Genomic DNA, 17,415 nt, shown 5'->3' with positions numbered 1-17,415 from the left:
TGCCAAAAGAAAGAACAGGTAACACCCACCTACAAGAAGGGAAGCAGAAGTATTCCACAAAGCTACCATGCAATATCAATGACATCCATCTGTTGTAGAAAAATATATTCTGGGCTCAAATGTACTGAGGTATATTGAGTACAATGACCTTCTCCGTATAAAACAGCACAGTTTTCAAAAATGATCATGTGAAACTCAAATTCTGCTTTTCTCACATGACTTCCAGGAAGCCACTGATTATGTCAGTCAGGTAAATGCAGTAATTTCTTGATTTCAGAAAACCACTTGACTCAGTACCACACCAATGTTTCATAACGAAAATACGATCACATGGGTCATCAAACAAAATTTGTGACTGGACTGAATACGTCTCAGTAGGTGGGTGCAGCACATTATCTTGGATGGAAAGTCGTTGACAGATACAGAAGTAATTTCAGATATGACCCAGAGAAGTGTTTTGAAGACAATTTATTTATCTGTAATTAAGTACTAGGCCTATGTGAAAAGATCTGAATAAATATTCAATCAGATCTTGATAAGATTTCATAGTGGTGCAGAGATTGGTAACTTATTTTAAATATTCAGAAACTTAAAATTTTTAGTTTAAAAAATGCAAAAACATTGTAGCCTACAATTAAAATATCAATCAAGCAGAATCAGTCAACTCATACAAATAGTCAGGTGTTAACATTTTGTAGCGGTATAGGATGAAATGATCGCATAGGATTAGTTGTAGGTAAAGCAGGTAGTAGACTTCAGTTCATTGGTAGTATAGTATGGAAATAGAATCAATCTACAAGCGAAACTGTTTACAAAACTTTGCGTGGCTCATCCTAGGATACTGCTCAGCAGGGTGGGACCCATACAGAATAGGACTAGCCATAGATACTGAACATATACATAGAAGGGCAGCATGAATAGTCATAGGTTTGTACAACCCACAGGAGAAAATCATAGAGATACTGAAGTACCTGAGCTGGCAGACACTTAAAGACAGGCACCTAATATCCCATGAGAGTGTATTTAAAAAGTTTTAGTACCCTATATTAACTGAGGAATTTTGAAATATGCCACATATCCTCAATGCATTGCTGCAGTAGGGATGGCAAAAAAGATCAGACTAATTACAGTGAGCACGGAACTGAGAAGTTCTTTCTTTCTTTTTTTTTTTGCATTCAATCTGTGAATAGAACTGGAAGAAACTGTAACACTTGGTACAATGAAAGTACCCTCTGCTATGAACTTGAAATTGGTGTTGCTGAATATGGATATTGATGTACATCTAGACGTACACACTGCTTGATGCAGCCATCAGCCTATTGCTTGCTGGTATCACACACTCATCATCTAGGAGGGGAACTGAGATGAGTGCTATAAAGTTGATCAGAGAGGCAGGGGTTGGTAGCAAGTGGACCATCTCACAAGTATATCATATGCAAACCTAGCTGGGATGCATACTAATAACAGATTGCTGCTGCCTATTCTCAGTCCTGATGTGTAGCCAGCACTTGTTGAAAATATACTCCTTGTTGCTAAAAGTGACATTTAGGCAGAGTACCAACCCTTAGGTGACTCTCCATTCAATCCAGATAATGATAGCTGAACAAAACCCAGAAATATCAGTGTAAGATTGAAAGAAATGCCTTCCACAGGTGAGGGTATTAAAATCCTAATGGTGAATTGCCGAAGCATTTGCAACATGAAAAACAGTGAAGTTCACATAATACTAGGTACAGAAAGCTGGTTCAACCTGAAATTGATAGCAGTGAGATTTTTGGGGAAAATTTACGTGTATATCAAAAGGACAGGAAAATGGGATATGAAGGTGGTGTATTTGTCGTAGTAGACAGGAAACTCAAATACACTGAGATAGAAATTGAAGCTGCTTGTGAGACTGTTTGGGCGAGACTCAGTATCATGGATGGGCATAAAATAACAATTGGATCCTTCTATCGTCCACCAGACTTATCTTCTGAAGTAACTGGAAACTTTAGAGAAAACCTCAGTTCACTTCTATGTAAGTTCCCCAACCACATTGTAATCACCGGTGGAGACTTTAATAACCCAACATTTAATTGGGAAAATCACAGTTTTGTTAGTGGTGGATGCAATAAGGCATCCAGTGAAACATTAGTAAATCCCTTCTCTGAAAACTACCTAGAACAGATAGTTAGGAAATATATTAGATCTAAAGGCAACAAATAGACCTGACCTCTTTGATGATGTCCACGTCAAAACTGGTATCACTGACCACGATGTGGTGGTGGCAACAATGATAACCAAAGTACAAAGAACAACTAAAAGAAGCAGAAGGGCATACATATGCTCAGTAAACGAGGTAATGAATCAGTAATGTCATAGCTCAGTAAAGAGCTTGAAACTTCCTGCACAGGTCACGAGCGTGAAGAGGAACTAAGGATCAAGTTTAAAAGAAAAGTTGACCATGCACTGGATAGATATGTACCCAGGTAGAATAGTTCATAATGGGAGGGAACCTCCATAGTATACAGTCACTGTAAAGAAACTTCTAAAGAAACAGAGATTACTGCATAATAGGTATAAGACAAAGCGTAAGACTACAGACAGAGAAATGCTGAATGAAGCATGTTTGGCTGTCAAGAGATCAATGTGTGGTGCCTTCCATGACTATCATAGCAGAATATTGTCAAAATGATATTTCACAAAACCCAAAGAAATTCTGGTCATATGTAAAGGCTGTTGGTGGCACCAAAGCTGATGTCCAGTCCATAGCGAAAGAGAGGAAGTGAAATTGAGGGTAGCAAAGCAAAAGCTGAAACGCTTAACTCCATTTTCAAATGTTCCTTTAGAAAGAAAAACTCATGAGAATTGCCCCAGTTTAATCCTCATACCACTGAAAAGATGAATCAAATAAGTATTAGTGTCACTGATGTTGAGAAACAGCTGAATAGTTAAAACTGAACAAAGCTCCCTGTATGATTTTATACTGAATTTGCGGCTGAATTAGCCTCTCTTCTAACTACAATCTATCGTAGATTCCTCGAACAAAAAACCATGCCCAGTTCTTGGAAAAAGCACAGGTCTCATCTGTCTACAAGAAGGGCAGTAGAAGTGATCCACAAAATTGTTGTTGATGTGCTCTTCAGTCCAGAAACTGGTTTGATGCACCTCTCCACGTTACTCTATCCTGTGCAAGCTTCTTCATCTCCCAGTACCTACTGCAACCTACATCCTTCTGAATCTGTTTAGTGTATTCATCTTTTGGTCTCCCTCTATGATTTTTACCAATCACGCTGCCCTCCAATACTAAATTGGTGATCCCTTGATGCCTCGGAACATGTCCTACCAACTGATCCCTTCTTCTATGAAGTTGTGCCACAAATTTCTCTTCTCCCTAATTCTATTCAATACCTCCTCCTTAGTTATGTGATCTACCCATCTAATTTTCAGCATTCTTCTGTAGCACCACATTTCGAAAGCTTCTATTCTCTTCTTGTCTGAACTATTTATTGTCCATGTTTCACTTTCATATATGGCTAAACTTCATACAAATACTTTCAGAAATGACTTCCTGACACTTAAATCAATACTGGATGTTAACAAATTTCTCTTCTTCAGAAATGCTTTCCTTGCCATTGCCAGTCTGCATTTTATATCCTCTCTACTTCGACCATCATCAGTTATTTTGCTCTCCAAATAGCAAAACTCATTTACTACTTTAAGTGTCTCATTTCCTAATCTAATTCCCTCAGCATCACCCAATTTAATTTGAGTGCATTCCAATTAGACTCATTTTGCTTTTGTTGATGTTCATCTTATATCGTCCTTTCAAGACACTGTCCAGTCTGTTCAATTGCTCTTCGAGGTCCTTTGCTGTCTCTGACAGAATTAAAATGTCACTGGTGAACCTCAAAGTTTTTATTTCTTCTCCATGGATTTTAATTCCTACTCCAAATTTTTCTTTTGTTTCCTTTACTGCTTGCTCAATATACAGATTGAATAACATCGGGGATAGGCTACAACCCTGTCTCACTCCCTTCCCAACCACTGATTCCTTGCTGTTCAATATCCTTGACATCGCTTTGTTGTACAATCCTAGAACATATCCTGAGATCAAACATAATGAGGTATCTTCAACATAATGACCTCCTCAATACCAACAAACATGGATTTCGGAAACATCGATCATATGAAACCCAACTCACACTTTCCTCACGTGACATACTGAAAGCTTTGGATCAAGGCACGATGCGGTGTTTCTTGATTTCCAAAAAGCACTTGACTCAGTATGCACCTATCCTTATTGTCAAAAGTACTATCATGTAGGGTACCAAGTGAAATATGAGACTGGATTGAGGACGTTTTGGTAGGGAGGACACAGCATGTTATTTTGGATGGGGAGTTATCACCAGATGTAGAAGAAACTTCGAGTGTGAACCAGGGAACTGTGTTGGGACCCTTGCTGTTCATGTTGTATATTAATGACCCTACAGACAATTTTAATAGTAAAATCAGACTTTTCGCAGATGATACAGTTTTCTATATTGAAGTACTATCTGAAAGACGCTGCATAAATAAAGAATCAGATCTTTATAAGATTTCAACGTGGTGCAGAGATTGGTAACTTGCTCTAAATGTTCAGAAATGTAAAACTTTGCACTTCACAAAATGAGAAACCATAGTATCCTATGACTATAATATCAATGGCTCACTGCTGGAATTGGCAAACTCATACAAATACCTGGGTGTAGCACTTTGTAGGGATATGAAACATAATGATCACTTAGGTTCAGTCTTGGGTTAGGCATGTAGTAGACTTCGGTTTATTGGTAGAATACTAGGGAAGTTCAATCAGTCTACAAAAGAGATTGCTTACAAATAACTTGTGTGACTGGTTCTAGAATACTGCTCAAGTGTGCGGGACCTGTACCAGATAGGACTAACAGGGGACACTGAATGTATACAGAGAAGGGCAGCACAAATGCTCACAGGTTTGTTTAATCTGTGGAAGAGCATCACACAAATACTGAAGGAACTTAAGCGGTAAGCTCTGGAAGACAAATGTAAACTATCCCGAGAAAGTCTATTAACGAAGTTTCAAGAACCGGCTTTAAATGATTACTCTAGGGATATTCTAAAAACCCCTACACTTGCTCACATAGGGACTGTGAGGGTAAGATTACAATAATTACTACATGCACAAAGGCATTCAAACAATCATTCTAACTGCACTCAATATGTGAATGGAGCAGGAAGAAACCCTAATAATTGGTACAATCAGATGTATCCTCTGCCATGCACCTCACGGTGGTTTGCAGAGTATATATGTAGATGTAGATAGATACTAAAATGGCGGGTTTCTCTCCTTTAGTCTAGACATTAAAAATCTGTTTTACACGAAACTACAATTCATAAGAACGATTAACTCTGTATACAGAGACACACATTGGTTTTTATTAACAATGTCAAAAGATGTCTAACTAAATCCTGACACGCTTCGTGACAGGAAAGTTTTTGTGTGAATTCATTATTTATTAGGATTCTGATAATGAGTACAATATTTTCTTACTGAGTGTGACATGCAATGTGTGTGTGTGTGTGTGTGTGTGTGTGTGTGTGTGTGTGTGAGAGCAGGTGCGCCTATGGGTGCAAATTCAATGTGGATTTACCTTGAATCCTCCAAGAGGCAGGCCTCGCACCTTCTTCCTCCATGCTGTTCTACATTTAGAGTCCATATTCTGCTTTATCCTGTACCAGTCTCGTTCAGTAATATTGAACTTGTGTAATAAATGGCAACGAATGCCATATATCTGTAAAATTAAAAGATGTTATCACACAATCAGTATCAATTATTCTAACAACCAGTGACACACAAAATTACATTGCTGGATGTCATGGAACCTATATAGTATTTACTGCTTGTTCTACTCAAATTAAATTAAGTCCATCAGTACTGCGAATGCAACATGCATTGTACTGAGAAATAGCACTGACTTGTACATTGTTACATGAGAAAAACTGAAGTAGAAGAAATACATGCTAGAGGACTGTGAATTCGTGTGTTTAGTGACATAGTACCTTGAAGAAGGGAAGGAGGATAGTGAGCCCTTATATCCTTTTGCACAGGTTGTAAACAGAACTGCTCACAACCTTGAAAATAAACAAAACCACTGTTGTAGCAAAAAGAAGACAAAATGCAACTTAACCTGGTACAACAGGGAAGACACCATTTAAAAGCAGCTCAAAAAGAGGCAAGTTTTGTACATAAAACATTTGAACAAGCAAAATGTAAAAAACCATCCAAATTGCTTCGGGAAAATGTTGATTTTATAGAAGCAAATTTTAGTTGCAGTAACTGAGTACATAGCCTTAATACACTCAGTTATAAAAAGACGAAAAAACATTAGTCGGAACAAACAGATGTTACATTGCATACAATCTGTGAATTTGTATTAAGGTATGCACTACAGTAAGGTTGTGTGGCTGGATGACATTTGGGCCAATGTCAGTCATTCACTGCATAAAAGCTGGAGTGACAGAACCCCTGCAAGGGAACAAAGTTGGTAAAGGAGCACAAATCAGTGCGACATGTAAGCACACAAGATGATTTTTTGCCAAACTTCTTGCTAATATTTCATTAAACAAATACACGATTTTATCAAAAGAATAATGCAGTTTTACAGAAGTGGTTTAAAACATCCCCTATCACAAATTTCTAAAGGCTATCAGTCATAGTTACAGATGTCCTGTATCGTTCAGCTGTTTACTATAAGACACCAACTCTGTCAACAAAAGGGATTAAATTATTAAGTTCTGGTAAGACAGTATATGAGTCTTTAAGAAATGTTAAGACTAAAGCCGTTGAAATTGAGCAGAAAACAAGTTAGAATTTCCACCATCAATGAAATTGAAGAAAGATCTGGAATTGAAGGCATTTACTTATTTCCATGTCATTGTCATTGCAATGTGAAGGTCTATGGGCACAAATAACATTATACAAGCTGAGAAACTCCTTGTGAAAGCTGCATGGCAAGTCACTAATGATATGAGAACAGTATTGCAGGTGTCGACAGGCCACCAACAATGACGAAAATGTGGAAGACTCAATGGGAAACTTAATTACATCTGGGGGGTTAACAGAGGTACTTTGGATCAGTGCAACCAGTCAATGTTTCCCTTTGACACTATCTACTGGGGCAGCTAAATTCAAAAACTTGTACTACAGAAGCATGCAGCAAGACTATTCAGTAAAGTTGATAATCAAACATCTTGCATAAGCTTCTCCAGGGGCCTTGGGATTCATACACTTACATGCCAATTTATTTACTTGCCAACAGTAGAGGGTGTACATAAAGGCCGGGAACACTTTCAATTATTTATTGAACAATAACCAAACATTGTATAGATATCATACATATGTCATTTTGAAGAGAAGCCCTGAAAGTTTTTTTTTTTTTTTTTTTTTTCATGTATACTGCCACAGCGTAGTTCGGTAATTTGCCAATAGTCAGCACTAGTCGCAAGCATGCTTCAGCTGTTCGACGAATGTTTAGAACCAAGAATGGTAAGAAGCAACCAACAAGGAAGGCCATTTACCACTGGCACAACAAATTCATTATGATGGGTTGTTGTGCCTGGCAAAGAGAAGCGGACGTTGCAGTGTGAGTGAAGTGAATGTGGAGCACATACGAGAGATATTCTTAAGGAGACCAAAGAAATCAGTGCGTCGTGCATCCCGTGAACTCGTAATGACAGTGTGGAAAGTCCTGCGACAGAAAATGTCTATGAAACCATTCAAATTGGAGCTAGTGCAGAAGCTCAATGACGACGACAAAGACAAGAATTTTGATTTTTGTTTGCAGTTGCAACAACTGAATGAGGATGGGATGGCATTGATGATACTTAATTTTTAGTGACGAAGCCACTTTTCACACTAATGGGAAAGTGAACAGGTGTAATTGTCAAATCTGGGGTACAAAGCATCCACACAAATGCATTGAATCTGAGTGTGATTCCCCAAAGGTAAATATTTTTTGTGCCCTGTCATGTCGAAAACTGTATGGGCCATTCTTCTTCGCTGAGAGCACCATCACTAGATGTTCCAACTCAGACATGTTGCAGCAATGGCTGAGGCCACAAATGCAATTGGACTCTCCATTCATCTTACAGCAGGATGGGGCTCCAGCCCATTTTCATCATGAAGTTCGCGGGTACCTGAAGACGGAACTGCTGCATCGGTGGATCAGCCATGCTACAGAAGAGGGCAGCTGTTGTATGAAATGGCTATCCCGATCACCAGATCTCACTCCATGTGACTTTTTTCTGTCGGGACACATTAAAGACCTGGTGTATGTACTACCTCTCCCTCTAGCAGAGCTCCGGGAGAGAATACGAGAAGTGACTGCCATAGTCGATGATGCCAAGATGGAATGGGTATGGCAAGAATTCGATTACCATACTGACATCTGCCGGGTCACTCATGGTTCTCATATTGAATGTTTGTAAAAAATACTTTCAAAAAGCAATTTGTATGACATCTGTACAATGTTTAGTTCTTGTGCAATAAATAACTGAAAGTGTTCCCAGACTTTATGTACATCCTGTATTTCTGCTAATAATAAGAACAAATACAAGATGAACTATAAAATTCACAACAATATGAGAAGTACAACTAATCTCTTGATATACCACACATTCTTGTCAAGGGATTAGACTGAAGTTTCATATTCTGGTACAAAAGCCTTCAAAAAATTGCTGACAGATCTCAGGAGGGACATTAGAAATCTTCCTATATCAAAAACTTTCTTTATTAATGATTCCACCTATAATTTATCAGAATATCTGAATGATGTAACTGAAATTTCTGCTAGCATAAACACTGACATTAGATAAGCATTTAACTTTACCAGTATATCAGTCCAGTCAAACAGGACATTATGTTGGAAATTTTAAAAACAAGCTGAAACCTAGCAGAAGCATTAAGGACAATGTCCAGATCAAAATACCAAAAGTCCAAAAAACTTCACTTAAGAGAATACCTGCTGTTATGAAAAGACAGAAGTTTCGTTTTAACCATAGCAATTGAACCAAGTGTCCAATTGGATTCATTTTTGCGCCACATTAATGAGCTCATGCACTACAGTCGTCTAAAACAATAAAATTATTTACTTTTTCAAGAAACAATAATATTTATTTTAATTATTTACTTTTTCAAGAAACAATAATATTTATTTTAACTGAACTAGTGTTGAAAAAATATTGATCTAAAATTTTGCAACTTTTGATCATACATTGTTGACTTTTTTTTTTAAATTGCGAGTGACATTGCAATGTACAATAAAAACAAAACACAATTTAAATAACTTACGTGACAAAAGAAAAACAACAACAATAATACATTGTCCTTTTTGAAAGCAGGCAGAGTTTCTGTAAGCTCGACTGGTTCACCGAAGTGATGCTCACCAACTCACCAAAAATTAATGACAGGAAGACATTAAATGAGGGAGTGGCGGGAAGGGGGGAACTAGTATGAAAACTGCTATAATAAAAATGATAAAAAAAACAGATAGAACTTTTTATATTTTGTGTGGTTATTTACCATTTTTGTGTAGACAGATTAGTCAAAGGTTTGACACTGTCTTCAATGTCAGTTTGTGAAGTCCATCCAATTCGTGCACCAATGGCCAATGCAGTAGGCGCACTTACTTGTACAACTTAAGTCACTTGACCTGCATACACACTTGTTTTATCGACCTTATTTACAGTAGCGTGATATAATATGGAGTACTTGCTCTAGTTCATAATGGTACACTCGCCATTGCGAGGGTGAGAGCAGTGCATGAATGGACTCTCAGTCAGTCAGCTGTCAGCTTGTGGCTATGTGCCATGTAAAATGACAAATATGTATATTTTGACTTGTAAATATGAGCCCGATTGTGAATAATAAGTGATTAACTCATCATTCATTATAATCCGAAATGATTTGAACCATTACAAGTCCTCCTAAATTTATGGTCCTCTGGTACATTTACACTTTATATTTTGTCTGGAGATGCTAACAGTTTTGGTCCTCCAGCCTGGACTGTGATGGATTTGATGAAGTAACATGTAGCCATCCATTGGTATCAGCGACGAGTTTCCATGAAGCAAAACAGAGATGTCACCAGCAATATTGACACAACATATCTAAAAGTTAAGTATCTGGTGTGGCTATCCTGCTTCCTGTACTTCCCACTCATTGTAGCTGCTGCTTCTGCTGTCACCTGCCACTGTTAACTTTCTATGATGGATAAAGTTTTAAGAAAAAAAAAATGTGGTGGTGAAAGAAAACCTCACACAGTTGTTACAGTTTGCAAACAAATTCGATGTAATGGACAAGTTCCATGTAATGGACAAATCTCACACTGCAGACAGAGAAAACTTTGAAAACAAGGTCTTTGAGGTTTTGAAAAAAATGGGAGCAACTCAGATTAATCATGCCAAAGAAGCTGACAATGTTTCATCAGATGCCGGGTCAGCCTCGACTGTATCAAAATGCAGCATCAAGATGCCCACCAAAAAACTGCCATCATTGTGGTGTAACACAATTTCAGCATTTTTAAGTTGGTTGTTTTTGGGGAAGGAGACCAGACAGCGAGGTCATTGGTCTCATCGGATTAGGGAAGGACGGGGAAGGAAGTCGGCCGTGCCCTTCGAAAGGAACCATCCCGGCATTTGCCTGGAGCGATTTAGGGAAATCACGGAAAACCTAAATCAGGCCGTCGTCCTCCCGAATGCGAGTCCAGTGTCTAACCACTGCGCCACCTCGCTCGGTCAGCATTTTTATGACACATTTGTGAGTCTCATCATAAACAATTGGGAACTAGTGGACATTGCTAAGGACCATCATTTGTTAAATTCCTTAACAGATGAAGCACACAATACAATTGTTCACCTTCCACTGACTAATACTAACTTTAAGGCAGCCTTTGATCTAGTTGATAACACATACAACAATCCTCAACTGATTGACTTGCCACACTTGAAGAAACTGCTAACACTACCAGCAATGCCAAAGCCATGTGCAAGTGAGCTTTGTGCACTACTGAATGAGGCTTTAAGCAATATGCACGCACTGATGACATTATAGTGGATGTCTCTTTGCAAGAAATAATTACATCGCAGCTCCTTCTAGAAAGGGTTGAAGAGTCTACAAGAACAGAGTTTGAAGCCAGTCTGAGTTCAAACTGCTGACATTTAAAGAGACCTGTAATTTTCTCGAAAATAAATGGATACCTTTAGAAATTGTAAAGGCTACCATATCACGACATCACAACATACCTATTAATAAACATCACAATATGTCCAGACCCAAGCAGTTTTAGCATTCATTACTAGTACTGCATGTGTCATGTGCTACCAGCTTCATGTGTTGCAAAAGTGCAACAAATTCAAATAAGCCATAAGTTGCAAACACGAAGCCACTGTGATGTGTGGCAAATTGTGTTAAAGGGCTTCTAACTGCAACTCCATCAAATATCATACCAGTGGTAAACAACACCATGTTTTATTACATGCAGAATCACAATGTGCACAAGATGGAACTAGGAAGGAGTGGCCAAGTGACACGTAACATGAACACAATGTCAAAAATCAGTCAAGCACATTGAGTTATTGGTGGAAGATCAGCCCAAGCAAACATGTGCTCCTTGCGACAGTGAAAATAAAGTTGCAAGATACCAATGGAAGATGGTAGACTTGTCATGCTCCAGTAGACTCTGGGTCACAGTCATGCTTCATGTTAGAAATGTGCATAGTGCCTTAGACTTCAAACTTGTGCACCAGAGTACCAATTTGAGAAACAGGGGCCCACTAGGGAACATAAAACATTGTGTCTCTATACGAGCGGGCTTTAGTGTAAGCAAATTTACATTGTCTGCTGAAAGTTTAGTTTTTTCTGAAGATAACTGACACATTGCCGGAACAAATAATTGATCTCAGTATGTGGAACTTGCCAAATGTACAACTTGTTGATCTAGAGTTTCAGTCACCTAGAAAGATCAACATATTGCTAGTAGCAGAATTTTGTCCTTACTCTCCGAAGTCAAGGACTATCTCCATAGGAGCTGATCATTTCGTGCTTCATGAGATTAGATAGAGCTAGGTTGGGTCATATCACACCAGTATCAAATGGCAGAGCACACCAATCATGACGGCGGATGACCGTGTTGTGCTTCATGAAAACTGACACTCACGTTCAAATACTCTTCAAGAAATTCTGGAAGATAGAAGAATTAACTCGTGATATAATGATGAAAGTAGAGGAACAATGTGAACCACACTTTGTGGAAACCACAATGAAAGATTCTATGGGCAGATTCATTTCCTGTCTTCTAATTTTGCGAAGAGCCAAGTCAGTTAGGTGATTCTTTCTGGACTGCAGCAAATGGTTTCTCTCAGATTGAACAGAAACTAGAGAGACAGCAGAAGCTTAAGGAAAGCTACACAGAGTTCATGACAGGGTATATAGACTTAGGACATATGGAACCAGTACTTACATCTGCCGCCATGTCATATTACATTCACATCACACTGTCCTCAAGGAAGCCAGGTTTATTACCAAAACAACGAGTATTTTTTTGATTGTTCAGCTAAAATGAGCTCTAATTTGTCACTGAACATTTCGTTAATCATTGGACCAGCCACTCAACAGGATCTGCGTTACATAATATTATGCTTCTGCATGCATTTCATTGCCTTCACAGGTGACATAAAGAAGAAGGCAAGTTATAGTAGCGAGTGAAGATCACACCTATCAATGAATGTTATGCTGGAGTGATAGATCTGCACCACTGTCAGTGATGATGATGATGATGATGACTGGTTTGTGGGGTGTTCAACTGCATGGTCATCAGCGCCCATACAAAGTCCCATTTTTTACACAGTCCAGTTTTTACACAATCTATCCACTGTCATGGATGATGATGATGATGATGATGATGATTATGATGAAATGATGAGGACAACACAAACACCCAGTCCCCAGGCAGAGAAAATCCCTAACCCAGCCAGGAATCAAATGCGGGACCCCATGATCCAGAGCACCCTGCAGGAATATCAGTTAAAATAGTCATGTATGGAATGATGTGTGTGCCTTTTCTTGTTGTATGATGTCTGTTACAATTAGTTCTTGAAGAGGGTGGATATAGCAAGGGGCAAAATATACATAACATTTTTTACTGAAGTGCTATTGGCTGTTCTAGAGGAAGTACCATTTGAAATACATATATTTCCAGCATTACCAGCACAATGGGTACCCAACTCATTATTCACTTGTGGCTGGGAATCATGCACCCAGCTCATTTCTAGTTGCTGCATAGAATGTGAATGCAATATCAGTTGGCCTGCATGTTTGGTTGACTTGACATCACTGGACTTTTCCCTAGAAGACCTTGCAACTGCAACAGCAAATGTATACTGCAGTAGCGGGTGGTCAGTTCAAACATTTGATGACATAAAGGAATTTTAAAGAAGTGTTTATGACTATTTTCTTTAGTGATGTTCTTTTTGCAGCTGTTGTTGATGTATCTCTACAATGTACATATTTATCTTGGGATTAAAATAATGAAGCAAAGTTATTACACACATCAGAAAAAGTTTTGCATCACCTCGGTTCTGAGAGTTCCGGAACCTGTACAGAAAATTGGAATAGAGATCAACATAAACATCATTTCCGACCTTTTTGTTGCTCATGAAAACCACACATTGCATGTTGTACCACCATACAGTGAGAACTTCAGATGTGGTGGTCCAGACTGCTGTACACTGGTACCTCTAATACCCAGTAGCACGTCCTCTTGCATTGATGCATGCCTGTATTCGTCGTGGCATACTATTCACAAGTTCATCAAGGCACTGTTGGTCCACACTGTACCACTCCTCAATGGCGATTTGGTGTAGATCCCTCAGAGTGGTTGGTGGGTCATATCATCCATAAACAGCCCTTTTCAATCTATCCCAGGCATATTTGATAGGGTTCATGTCCAGAGAACATGCTGGCCACTCCAGATGAGCGATGTCATTATCCAGAAGGAAGTCATTCAGATGATGTGCATGATAGGGGCGCGAATTGCTGTCCAAGAAGAAGAATGCCTCGCCAATATGCTGCCGATATGGTTGCACTATCGGTTGGAGGATGGCATTCACGTATCGTACAGCCATTACGGCACCTTCCATGACCACCAGCGATGTACGTCGGCCCCATATGATGCAACAGCAGGGAACCTCCACCTTGCTGCACTCGCTGGACAGTGTATCTAAGGCATCCAGCCTGACCAGACAGCCTACAAACACGTCTCCGACGATTGTCTGGTTGAAGGCATATGCAACACTCATTGGTGAAGAGAACGTGATGCCAATCCTGGAGCAGTCCATTCGGCATGTTGTTGTTGGGCCCACCTTTACGGCACTGCATGGTGTCATGGTTGCAAAGATGGAACTCACTGTGGACGTTGGGAGTGAAGTTGTGCATCATGCAGCCTATTGTCCTCAGTTTGAGTCTTAACACAATGTCCTGTGGCTCAACAAAAAGCATTATTCAACATGGTGGCATTGCTGTCAGGGTTCTTCCAAACCATAATCCATAGGTAGCGGTCATCCATTACAGTAGTAGCCCTTGGGCAGCCTGAGCGAGGCATGTCATTGACAGTTCCTGTCTCTTGGTTCACTCCGAGATGCCTGGACATTTCCCTTGTTGAGAACCCCTCCTGAACAAAGTAACAATGCGGATGCGATTGAACCTCGGTACAGTCTGTGTAGGCATGGCTGAACTACCGACAACACAAGCCGTATACCTCCTTCCTGGTGGAATGACTGGAACTGATCAGCTGTTGGACCCCCTCTGCTCATGCATGGTTGCTTACATCTTTGGGTGGGTTTAGTGACATCTCTGTATGATACAGTCAAAGGAACTGTGTCTGTGATACAATATCCACAGCCAACATCTATCTTCAGGAGTTCTGGGAACCAGGGTGATGCAAAACGTTTTTTGATGTGTGTATTTAACAATTTCCTGTTTTAAAAACCAATTCAGTTTTTTAGGTGCACCTCTTCTTCAAGACTCTGGCTGAAACAAGAGCAGATCTTTTACAATAGTCAGCTGGTGAATCATCTTCAGATTCAATGTTTTTGCCTTATAGTTGATGTGTTGATCCAATCACTTGTAGTCAAGTGTGACTACTTTTAAATTATATTTTTCTTCAGTATTCCATCGTTGTAAGTAAACTCTCTTGGCTGTATGAATATGGATTGGTCCGGCAGCCCAACACAAGCATTCCATAAACAATACAAATTTCTGCATACAACAGCAATTGGTTTCATTTTCAAAACAAAAAATCCTAACTTATAAATATTGGAATTACTCCAAAACTAGTAATCTGATTTGGAAGAGTGGTATGTCACTGAATTCATCTCTTTTACAGCTGCCACCAGAAACTGCTATAGTTCCATTTGAAAAATTACATCAATACATATACCCCTGTAATAAATATAGCTTGAAAAGAGACTATAAATCTTTTAGTGAAGACTTTTCACAATTAATTTGCATAAAACAGAATTATAACACCTTAAACAGTCCACATAGAAAGAGCCACAACTGCAAAAAACATGTTTCATAACCAGAGAATGACTGGAAAGGATCACTCTATACCACCCCCACCCCCCCCCACCCCCACCCCCCAAAAATTCAGTGCACTCTTGCAGTTACTCTAGCATCATCTTTAAGATCTTGAATGAGTATCTTCATGTCAATACATTTTGCTGCCAATGGCTACCACACTACTTGCTCATAAAGCTTAGCATGTTAAAGGCTGCCTTTCAGGGCATAGATCAAATCTACCTGATGGATTAATTATGGGGGCTGGTGCGCCAGCCACCTCAGGTGTAATTTTTAGGTGGTTTTTCATTTGCATAAAGCTAAGTACCAAGCTGGTTTCCAAGTCCCAACTCAATTACATGATTCACAAACTAAATGAAAAATATCCTCACACCTGACAATGAGGCACAATTGACTCAGACAGATTGGTCCCCTGGGGAGCTGGCAGTAGCTTTAAAATGCTTTTGGAAGTGATGACCCCATCGTAATAATAGGCTATATCCAGGTAGAGTTGGTTCTCCATGTAACTGAAGAGGCACCAAGCCAGTTCCGATCTGGCATTAGCTGGACAAAGGGCACCAAAACGGTTAGTGAGATAGGATGGATGGCTACCACATCATGTAACACAGAAACATTATATTCCAATTTTGTGTTACGTCTGGAGATGGTTGACAGGTCTGATTCCAGTAGGTCAAAATCAATATTCAACAACCTAACTAGTGACGAAAGAGGTCCTATCAGTTCAAAATTGAGACAAAGTAGCAGGTAGACAAGAGTATCCCCAATGGCACTTCTAGAAATACAGAAAAGAAAGCGTAAAAAAAAAAGTATGGTATGCTTTTTCTCTGTTTCAAGTGGTGACAGCACATGCCATAGCAAACTGGAACCACTGCTACGATTACAATCCTATCAATAATTAATTTTTTCTATTCATTTTCTACTTTTCATTCAAGTATCTACAAAGTGCAGATCTAGTTTGTAACTGAATTTATCGAAACACTGGTCAGGCTTTGCTTCACTTAAATTATTACTCAGGCTTCTCTTTTCAAAGTGCTGATTTCAGTACTGCTCGTAGTTTTTGTGGAAATCCTGCTCACCAAAAGACATGAATAATTGAACTTCTTATTGCAACAGAGTAGATTTGGGGAGAGCTCTTATGTAATTTCAGGCATGTTGACACCATTCATCAGAAAGATTAGTATTCTGATCTTGGACTAATGTATTTCAATTTCTTCAACTAATTACATGCCAGATAATTAATCTTAAAGTTCCAGAGCACCTAGATTTGCCATTGCAGGTTTAGCCATTGTATTCGTTAGATTCCAAATTTACCACTATACTTTTCTTGTCATAACTTTTATGAACCAAATGATATCTTCACTAATCAAGCCATTATGAATTTTTATAAATGACTGTAAAATCTACAAATGGTGCCTCAACACAGGCATAAAAAATGGTTCCATGATATCTTACATTTTGTTAACCCACTAAATATTTTGCAAACCAATTTCTGGCGTAATATATAAATCCATTCAAATTAGCAAAATCTAGCCTAGCTGTTTGTCAAACCAACATGCAGTTTCCAAAATACTAAAATGTTCATACACCAGTCTTTATAAGGCCAACCCCAATCCCACAATCTTCAGCTTGGGCTTGAAAATCTTAGAGGCAACATCTACTATGTGGAAGTTCAGAGACTTGGGGCTAGTCAGTGTTATATTAAAATCAGCACCCGGTCAGTAAACTATTAACATCTCCATGAGAATACACCACTCGCATTCCTATGATTAAAATCTCTGTGGTAA

The 17,415-nt window shown here is 39.0% G+C and overlaps 1 protein-coding gene across 1 annotated transcript in view; it reads right to left on the bottom strand.

The window, feature by feature from the left end:
- The window catches only part of LOC124605167 (protein BANP-like), a 194,381-nt gene that overhangs the window by 100,938 nt on the left and 76,028 nt on the right, over positions 1-17,415 (bottom strand). Inside the window, exon 5 of the mRNA XM_047136663.1 lies at positions 5,649-5,789. Within this exon, the coding sequence (XP_046992619.1) occupies positions 5,649-5,789 (141 nt within the window). The remainder of the gene's footprint in view (positions 1-5,648; positions 5,790-17,415) is intronic.

Source organism: Schistocerca americana, chromosome 1, assembly GCF_021461395.2.
Source record: "Schistocerca americana isolate TAMUIC-IGC-003095 chromosome 1, iqSchAmer2.1, whole genome shotgun sequence".
NCBI classification, from domain to species: Eukaryota; Metazoa; Arthropoda; class Insecta; order Orthoptera; family Acrididae; genus Schistocerca; species Schistocerca americana.
The sequence above is the reverse complement of the archived record's forward strand: the minus strand, read 5'-3'. Positions and strand labels throughout refer to the sequence as shown.